This window comes from Peromyscus eremicus, chromosome 8a (genome assembly GCF_949786415.1).
Source record: "Peromyscus eremicus chromosome 8a, PerEre_H2_v1, whole genome shotgun sequence".
Classification (NCBI taxonomy): Eukaryota; Metazoa; Chordata; class Mammalia; order Rodentia; family Cricetidae; genus Peromyscus; species Peromyscus eremicus.
The window spans coordinates 52,258,677-52,267,844 of record NC_081423.1 but is presented as its reverse complement, the minus strand read 5'-3'; the positions used below and the strand labels follow the sequence as shown (position 1 = coordinate 52,267,844).

At 56.8% G+C, this 9,168-nt stretch overlaps 1 protein-coding gene and 5 non-coding genes across 7 annotated transcripts; 4 read left to right on the top strand and 2 right to left on the bottom strand.

Annotated features, from left to right (window-relative positions):
- The first annotated feature begins 180 nt into the window (after window positions 1-180).
- On the top strand, window positions 181-253 carry Trnak-uuu (transfer RNA lysine (anticodon UUU)). The gene has a single exon. It is a non-coding gene; the product is annotated as a tRNA-Lys (tRNA).
- A 508-nt stretch (window positions 254-761) lies between these two features.
- On the top strand, window positions 762-833 carry Trnaq-cug (transfer RNA glutamine (anticodon CUG)). The gene has a single exon. It is a non-coding gene; the product is annotated as a tRNA-Gln (tRNA).
- A 413-nt stretch (window positions 834-1,246) lies between these two features.
- Trnal-uag (transfer RNA leucine (anticodon UAG)) lies at window positions 1,247-1,328 on the bottom strand. The gene has a single exon. It is a non-coding gene; the product is annotated as a tRNA-Leu (tRNA).
- A 498-nt stretch (window positions 1,329-1,826) lies between these two features.
- Trnar-ucu (transfer RNA arginine (anticodon UCU)) lies at window positions 1,827-1,913 on the top strand. Its single transcript is given in 2 exon segments — window positions 1,827-1,863; window positions 1,878-1,913. It is a non-coding gene; the product is annotated as a tRNA-Arg (tRNA).
- A 496-nt stretch (window positions 1,914-2,409) lies between these two features.
- Window positions 2,410-5,388, bottom strand: Hes7 (hes family bHLH transcription factor 7). Of its 2 annotated transcripts, none has more exons than XM_059269435.1 (4): window positions 4,991-5,388; window positions 3,903-3,998; window positions 3,197-3,284; window positions 2,410-2,876 (listed from the first exon to the last, which is right to left on the bottom strand). In XM_059269435.1, the coding sequence occupies exons 1-4, from the start codon at window positions 5,030-5,032 to the stop codon at window positions 2,410-2,412; spliced, it is 693 nt and encodes a 230-aa protein (XP_059125418.1). In that variant the 5' UTR covers window positions 5,033-5,388. The 2 variants fall into 2 exon arrangements, with proteins under 2 accessions (XP_059125418.1, XP_059125417.1); XM_059269434.1 differs by having other exon boundaries at window positions 2,410-2,861.
- Window positions 5,389-6,626: 1,238 nt separating this feature from the next.
- On the top strand, window positions 6,627-6,697 carry Trnag-gcc (transfer RNA glycine (anticodon GCC)). Its single transcript has one exon. It is a non-coding gene; the product is annotated as a tRNA-Gly (tRNA).
- Window positions 6,698-9,168: the final 2,471 nt, after the last annotated feature.

The following is a 9,168-nucleotide window of genomic DNA, read 5'->3' as shown; positions in this document are numbered from 1 at the left end:
GCCCCTGCGACCTCCTTAGACAGACCTCTAAGAAAGGCACCGGCATTAGCAACTAGGCTTCATTATGTCAGGAGCCTAGACACAAATATACATCCTTCCTTGTCATTTAAATGAACATGACTACAATACAGAAATATAGAAAAATACTCTTTTAGGCAAGAGTGCAGTCACTCGCTCAGAGCCCGGATAGCTCAGTCGGTAGAGCATCAGACTTTTAATCTGAGGGTCCAGGGTTCAAGTCCCTGTTCGGGCGCTTGGCTTTTGTAGACCTCTACACCTACAGATCTCTATTTGCCATTATTTGACGAGAGCAATATAATAGCAAAACGATTGCTTTCTTTTAAAAAGAGATGTAGATAAATGAATTGGGAACAGAATTTCGACCAGTGATAGTAAGAGGGAGCAGCACTGTGTCTGTAAACCAGGAATACGAGTTTAATTTTTCTAAAAGTCACATGAAGAAGAGTAAAAAGAAGTTGGTGAAGTTACTTTTAATAGTATATTTCGCTTAATACAAATATTTGAAAATCTTATTCTAACTTGAAATTGGTATTTTAAAGTCAGCATTTTAACTAAATTTTTGGTCTTTCGTAATCTTCAAGTTTAGAAGAAGCATTTCTATCTCAGGTACTCGATAACCACATCTAGTAGTTGGTTTCCCTCATGCTTTGTTTCGCTTCGGTAAATGATAAAGTTGGAGTGATATGCAAAATAGGATGCAGAATAATGTATGTAATTTCCGAGGCACCGCTAGCAGAGGGGGTTCCATGGTGTAATGGTTAGCACTCTGGACTCTGAATCCAGCGATCCGAGTTCAAATCTCGGTGGAACCTTAGCGTTTTCATGTTTATAGTAGTACCATCCAAACAGATCATTTTGGAGTTTTTCATGTTGAGTAGTTGCAGTCTCTATCACGGACTGCCAGATAGAACTCACAGAAAATACTTTACATACACTGGGATCTGTGCTGAATTTAAATATATGACATGACACGGCATAATGTAATGTATTTCGAGACATGGTTACAAAGGAGATCGGTTATAAACAGGTCACTTTTAAGGTTGCTCACAAATCTTGGCTATGAATATGGAATGGGTCTTGGGTTCTGTTGGCAAGAGTAAGGAAGAAGGTTGGTGGTGAAACACTCGCCAAGCTTTGGTTGTCGTAAAACTGAATAAAGTCGCCTTTATTTATATAAAAGATTCTCCTACTGCAGAAGGGTGGCGCCGGAGAAAAACTCTGGCCCTGGCAGCGGTGGGATTCGAACCCACGCCTCCGAAGAGACTGGAGCCTAAATCCAGCGCCTTAGACCGCTCGGCCACGCTACCCGCGTGAGAACCATGATTTCCCGTTCTCTTCCTAAGAGAGGAGAAGGAAGCCTGCACAAAGATCATCGCACGAACCGACCTGGACTCCGTTTGCTGTGCATTTCAAACCCGGAACGAGGAGCCCCAGAGACCCTGAACGACGTAGTCTAAAGAGGCGAAACAAGTGAACCAAAGACACGGAGATTTACGGCAAAACAAGTTTATTGAGTGGGATCAGATCTGGGCACCGAGCAAGCCTGAGCTTGGTAACGCTAGGAGCAGCCCGAGCTTTGCACCGCGGGCTCGCTCAGAGTCCGCGACGGCCCCTCCTGCTCCTGCGCCTGCGCCCACCCTGGTCCCCACCTAGCTCCCGTGTGTCCCACATCTCCTTCCGCTAGCCTGAGCTTCGCCTCCAGCTCCCGGGACGCCCCGCCCATTTCCGTGCACACACACTCCCGCGCTACCCTTTGTTTTCTACGCTGGTGTCCGTAAGCTGGAAGAAGGCGCCGCCCGCCATGTGGCTCTGTGGCGCAATGGATAGCGCATTGGACTTCTAGTGACGGAAAAGCGATTCAAAGGTTGTGGGTTCGAATCCCACCAGAGTCGGTTTTATTGATCTTTTCCGGGCTTTCATTTAAAATAAACCCACTTTACTCTCCAGTCCGGTTTCAACCGCAAGTCGGTCGCTCGGCTCGTTACTTACCTGTCTGCCCCAGGGCTTGGGCCGTGGAGAGCAGGCCTAAGGGCGGGAGAAGGGCATGGGCAAGTGGGCGTGGCGCCGACATAGAGGCAGGCCCCTGGCTAGGGGACACACCGGGATTGAATAACCATTTTATTCCATGCACTAGGGACTCGGGAAGGGACCGGGACTGGGCTGGGGCGGAGAGGGTACAATCCTACGCACGGGGAAGTGGGGCGGGGGCCAGGGACAGGAAAATATATATTTATATAGATACTCTAATATAAACCACATCTCACCCGCGCGCTGAGCCCGCGCGCCCCGCTGCCCTCCTCGCCCGGACGCCCGCCCGGATCCCTCTCCTGCCCTCTTGGCTGGAGTCTCTACCCCACTCCCGACCCCCCGCCCCAGCCCCCCAAAAGCTCAGGGCCAAGGTCTCCAAAAGGCGGGCGGTGGGAGCGGCGGGGCCTTGGGCGCCCCGTCTTGTCTGTAAGGCGGCGGCGGCGGCGGCAGCAGTCCGGTGAGGGGCGCCGGCGCGCCGGAATCCCCGGCGCGAGGGGAGCAGCGGGACGGGGACCAAGCGCAGCGGGGGCTAGGGGGGCCCTGGTGCGCGGGGGGGCGCTGGTGCCGCGCGGGGCCGAGGATGGGCGAAGCGGGGTCCAGCGGTGGGCGCGGCGCTGGGAGCCCGGGCTCGACGGCCTCGGGCCGGGGCGGTTTGGGGCGCCGGTAGCCGTGCAGCGCGGAGAAGAGCTGGGAGCGGGCGGCCGGGCTGGCGTCGTGCGCAAAGGCCGCCAGGCGAAGCAGGCACTCGCGGAAACCCGACAGGTAGCAGCTGGCGAGCGCCTCGGCGTCCTGGCCTGGGGACCGGGGAGCCCCTGGTGCAGCCGGCGGGAGGACAGGCGGGCAGGGCGGGGGGCCCAACGGGGGCGGGGTGGGGGGGGTGAGGGAAGGGGCGGGGCGCGGAGGTACCCAGGTCAGACGGGCGCACAGACGGAGACGGGAGACCAGATGGACGCGTAGAGAGGGGGGTGAGAGAGACACAGAGACAGACACGCGCAGGTGTCATTAACCTCGCCGCGGAGCCCCGCGGGCCGCTCCCCCAGGCTCCCCGTCCACCGCACAGCCCGCCCCTTCCCCAGCCCGAGCCTTCCGGGCCCCCCCACTCGCCCCACCGCACCCTCCCTCCGCTGCCCCACCCCCCGCGCTGTACCCGGGGGCTCCACCCGGCTGCGCTCCCTCAAGTAGCCCACGGCGAACTCCAGGATCTCCGCTTTCTCCAGCTTCGGGTTCCGGAGGTTCTACAGACGGAGGGAGGCGGGAGGGGGCGCAGAGACAGAAAGGGGTGGGGAGAGAGGGGGAAAGTGGCTGGGGGAAGAAGGGAGGGGCGGGTACGGGAGCTGCGGGCGCCCCCAGGACTCGTGACCGAATGTGGAGGTGACCAAGAAACACCACCACCACCACCACCCCCCGTCCCACCCTGAGACCAGACTGTCCAACCTGAGGGAGTGGAACCGATTCCCAACACGTGAGGAGGAGTGAGTGTGTAGGAAACAGCAACCCGGATGGTGAAAACCACCGCAGAACTGAAGCTGGTTTGTTCGGGGGGGGGATGGGGTGGGGTGGGGGTCGGGGCAGGAGGTAGAGGAGGACATTGAGAAACCCCAAGGGGGGAAACTGAGGCACGCTGGAAGCTCAGTTTACAGAGCCAGACAGGAAACTCACAGACCCGCAAGGTGGCGAAGATCGAATTCTGAGAGCGAGAGAGGAGGGTGTGGGGTGGGGTTTCAAAGGCCAGGCTGGGGTCAAGGATGCCTTGGACCAGGGTCACCACTCCAGCTTATGTCCCCACCCCGGTGGAAAGCCCTGGGACACACGTCCAGGATGCGTAAGAGCCTGGGGCCGGGGGTGGAACTGACCTGGTCCCTGGTCCTCTCCAGCAGTAGCAGCCTCAGCTCTTCCAGGCTGCGGTTGATGCGGTCCCGGCGCCGCTTCTCCACCAGCGGCTTCAGCATCTGTGACCAGCGGGGAAGGGAGAGCGGGCCGACCGGACCGGGACTCAGCGCCGCCACGCGAGCGTCCGATCCTGCCGCTGGGAAAACCCATGCGTCCCTTTCCCCTCCCCGAGTCCCTGGTCGCCTAGGGCTGCTCCGTGCATCCATCCACTCTTCCTCCCTCCTTCCCAGCGCCCTAGGGTCGGGTTCAGAGGCTCGCCCCCACTTCTCCCCGCTCCCTGCCCGCTGCCCCTTCTGTGTTCCGCTCCCTCTGGTCTCCCGTCTGTGACTCTCCTCTCTCTACATCTCTGTCTGGTGTGGTCTCCCTCTCTGTGAATCAGTGAAGAACTTTGGGGACACTCTTTGCCCCCCAACCCGCGCGGTACGGATCGGAGTTGGTAGCCCAGGGTGAAAGGGAGACACACAGCACGACCAACCACACCGCCTCTCCTCGCTCAAGCCCTTCCAGGCACTCGCCTACAAGTCGCCACTGGCTCTCCTAAAATCACCACCGGGGCTCGCACCTCTGGAACCAAGGACTCAAAAGTCTTCTCTTTGAGTCAGACGTGGTTCACAGCTGCTGACGGACAGACAGCGTCCAAAGCCTCTCCTCCTTTTGTTCCCACCTTCCTCCCCCGGCTCTGTACCCTAGCTTATTTTATGCGTCTGTAGCGCGCACTCCACGGCCTCGAACTCGCGGTAATCCACCTGCCTCAGCGTCCCGAGCGCTAGGGTGGGCCACGGTGCCCAGATTCCGGCACTCTCCGGCGCCCTCCAGGCCACAAGCCGCAACCCACAGTAATTCAAACCCCTAGACCTTGGCTGCCGCCGCCCACGCGAGTTGGGCTCTGACCCTGTCCTCTTCATACTTTACAGGTTCTCTGGGTCGCACGAGCGCCTCTGTCCTTTTCAGTCCTGCGTCTCCATCCTCACCCCTAACCCACAGTGTGAGGACCTGGAAGCCCTCTGGCCGGAACAGGGGACTCCCTGCTCCCTCCCTTCCCACCTCTCACCTTGGGGCCGTCCCTATTCTCAGCTCGATCCCGAGTGACCATTGCGCCTCCGGACCCTGCGGTGGACACAGCGCGTGCTCCCTAGATCTTTATACCCCTCCTCTGCAGGGTAGGAGGGAGGGGACCCGGACCCGCCCCCTCCAGCTCCTGGATGCCTAGGGCAAAGACCCTGGCACGAGGCTCCCGGAAAGGCGGGGACTGAGGGGGGAGGGGAAGGAGAGGAACTGGCCCCAAGTGTGGGAAGCGAGGGAAGGAAGGGGCCACAGGCTGGTTTAAGGACCCTAGGGCTGTATAAGAAGGCGGGACCCCACTGAAGGGAGGGGACTCTTCGGGGGAGGGAGTTTAAGTGAATTGGGACACAACTCGCTTGGACATGAGATTTGGGGGTCTCCTAGAGGAGTAGATTTCTTGGAGGCTCACTATGGCCTCGACCGCACTGAAATAAATGTTAGCACGCTGCAGCCTCCAGTCTGAAATGCTGTGTCTCTTCCCCCAAGTGCCCCCATCCCTTGGGCAGAAGGAGCAAGCCCTAAGGGTGCAGAGCAGGTCTGCCCGGTTCTATTGGCTGGCTGTGGCTCACCGCTGTACCTGTCCTTTCTTCTCAGTGCCCACAATAACTCCGCTGCTTATCCCTGCACACCTAGGAGGATCTGCCATCAGGCGGCTGTTACAGAAGCAAAGTGAGGGCCCGGAGAACAGATTTCCTTGAGGATGGCTGGACTAAGGGCGTGGGCGGGTGGGGGCAAAGGAAACTTCGGGGGGTGGGGTGGAGGATGGAGTCCTTGAAGTATAAGTAGGAGTGAAGAAACCTTTCCATTTACAAGCGTTTGATTTAAAACTAAATTCAGGAGTATGGCTGATGGGAAAACCTCACACAAGTGCACCGGAGTTACTTGCCTCTGGAGGCGATGAGTGACGGTAACGGAGCAGGAAAATGTGAGATTTGCTAAAGGGACAAGAAAGGATTGGTTACAAAGGGGGATCCTCACCCACCTCAAACCAAGAGCATGACCCTCTACGGAAGGACGTGTCAACACTTGGAGACTTCAGGACGAAGTGCCTGAGAAGGTAAAACCGAAATTTAACGAGACAAGAAGACACGGGGGAAGGACATAGTAAAGACAGGACTACAAACCGGGCCAGAGGTAGCTGCGGAGTCAAAGTGCAGCCTCCTCCTTCCAGAGGCCCTCCACACCCTGAGCGGTTTTTCTGGCAGAAGCTGCCCTGCCAAACGCAGAGCGGGAGGGGCCCAGACTTGAGAAGGGGCTCCCGTTTGGGATTAGGGCCCCCCGTACATCCCATCTTCCCCTGCTTCAGCCAAATGGGAGCACAGATGTGTGGCCACAGCAGGCCCCGCCGCCCCCCTCCTTGGGAACCAGAATTGGGGTAGAGTTTTTCTCACCTGCACGTGAGGCTCGAGGGCCGGGGCAGTTGGCACCCGGGTGTGGGGCCGCCCCTGGCCATATGGAATGACTTTATGGCCCGGTGGCCGGATCCAAGGGGGAGAAAGAATGGCCTGTTGCTCCACCCACCTCAACCGTGCTTTACAAACCCTTTTCACACTCAGAAGCTTGAGCAAGGCTAGCTCCGCCTTTGACAAGTTCAGATACATTCATTTGGAAACTTCCTCTCGCCTGCATTGGTGGTTCAGTGGTAGAATTCTCGCCTGCCACGCGGGAGGCCCGGGTTCGATTCCCGGCCAATGCACGAGTCACATTCTTTTTCCTTTCCCTCGAACTAAGAAGATAAGATTGATGAAAAGCATCTTTATTTGCTTAAACCATTTCAACCCTTCAACCAACAGTGAAATATAGTGTTTTGGTTTTGTAGTCACCTTGGAAGCTCCGGAACTAGTCCCTGACTCCGCAGATCTGTCCCCCCGACCCCACCCGACTCAGCCGGGGAGGTTCTGGCTGCCTGGACACACCCACCCACGTCCGCACCTCCCGAGGCGACCGTGAGAAAGGACACGGAGCTGGGATCCCTGCCCAGGGGTCCTCTCCGCGGGGGAGGGCCAGGTCTTCCCGGTCTTTCTTTCCCTCTTCCTCTCGCTCCCTCTCATTTTCTGTTCTGAAGCGCCTTTCTGCTCTCTGCTGCGCCTTTTCCCCAGGTCCAAGGACCTGGGCATGTCAGCCTTCCGGTCTTTCGGGTCTCTGAGTGCTTCTCAGCGACTCCAGCTCTCTGATTTTTTTTCCCCCCAGGTCTCTAGGCGACTTCTGCTAGGGTTCTCCTGGTCTAGGGTGGTCTCTTCTGAGTCTCGCGTCCCTCTGCTGCTCCCTCTCTGCGCCTCTCCCGGCTGTCCTGTCTTCTTTCCTGGTCCCTGTCGCCTCCGGGAACCCTGCGCTCCCACGCTCGCACCCCCGGTTCCCCGCGGCTCCCTGGCCCGCCCCTGGCCCGCAGCTTTGATCCCGCACGCGCCGCGCCCGGGGAGGGCGGGACCCGGCACGGCCACCTGCCGGGGCCACTTGTGAGCGACCCGGGGGCCCTGACGCCCCGCGCCCGCTTTCCGCTCCCCTCCGGAGAGCTCCGCCGCCCTCCGCGCCCCTCCTCCCGGCCTTCTCAGGTTCTCACAGTCTGAATTCCGGTTTCAGCCTTCCTCTCTCTCCTCTCTCTGTCTCTTTCAGCCTGGTGGGTCTCATCTTGGATTTGTGTCAGTGACAACGCTCCCTTCTCAGTTCCAAGCAGGGGCCATGGCCCTAGGAGAAAAAGTAAACCGTCTTGGCATCTCTGCGAGCCCAACTGGTGCATTTGCCCGCTCAGTCCTAGATCTGTGTGTGCTTGCTATGTGCCCACTATTATTAGGCATTGGGGTTACATTGGCCCTGAGCTCTCCTGAAATGCGCATTATTGGCGGTGTGGGGACAGGAAATGACCAAGAAGGCAGAAAATAGAATAGGATAACTTCACGTGATTGTAAGGATAATTGTAATGGTGTGACAGTGAAGGGCTGGTTTAGTCAAAGTGGTCAGAGGCAACCTCACGGCGGTGATAATATCTCAGCATGGTCACCCATGAGTCCAAGCAAAATGAATAAGTCCAAGTCCTCCGGTTGAAAAGAGATTTTTTTGGTGAGAGCTAAAGAAAGAACTTAGAATGAGATCTACGTGAGCAAACCAGGGGTGAGGGGGTTAATGGAGGGCAAGGGTGGAGGAAAGCGAGCTTAGGGGAGCGGGAGGTCCCAGCTGGATCAGGAACAGAGTGGGAGAACAAGGAAAGAGATACCATGATAAATGAAGACCCCCATGGAAATAGGAAGAAGCAGAGTGCTAGAGAGGTCCCCAGAAATCCACAAAGATATCTCCACTGTAGACTACTGGCAATGGTCGAGAGAGTGCCTGAGCTGACCTACTCTGGTGATCGGATGGCCAAACACCCTAACTGTCGTGCTAGAACTCTCATCCAGTGTCTGATGGAAGCGGATGCAGAGATCCACGGCCAAACCCCAGGTGGAGCTCCAGGAGTCCAACCAGCGAGAGAGGGGAGGGATTGTATGAGCGAGAGATATTGAGACCATGATTGGAAAAAGCACAGGGACAAATAGCCAAACTAGTGGAAACGCATGAACTGTGAACCAATACCTGAGGAGCCCCCACGGAACTGGATCAGGCCCTCTGGATAAGTGAAACAGTCCATTAGCTTGAACTATTTAGGAGGCCCCCAGGCAGTGGGACTGGGACCTGTCCTTGGTGCGTGAGCTGGCTTTTTGGAACCTAGGGCCTATACTGAGACACTTTGCTCAGCCTTGGTGTAGGGAGGAGGGGACTGGATCTGCCTCAACTGAATCTACCAGGCTGGGCTGAATCCCCAGGGGAGACCTTGCCTTGGAGGAGATGGGAATGGGGGTTGGATTGGGGGTTAAGGCTGGGGGGTGGGAGGGGAGGAGGTAGGACAGGGGAATCCGTGGCTGATATGTAAAATTAAATTAATTATAAAATAAAAATATTTATTAAAAAAAGAAATTAGAAAAAAGAAAGAAAGAACCTAGAACAGAGAATTGAGGGGCTGAGGATATAAGATAGGATATAAGATAAGTCAGGCATAGCCCATCTCACAGGATTTTGGAAGCCTTAGAAGATCTTGAGGATTAGTCTAAGTGCAATGGAGAATTCAAGGCCAGCTCTGGCAACAAGACCACTTTTGAGTTGACATCCTAGCTTGAGAAAATGTTCTTTTTAACT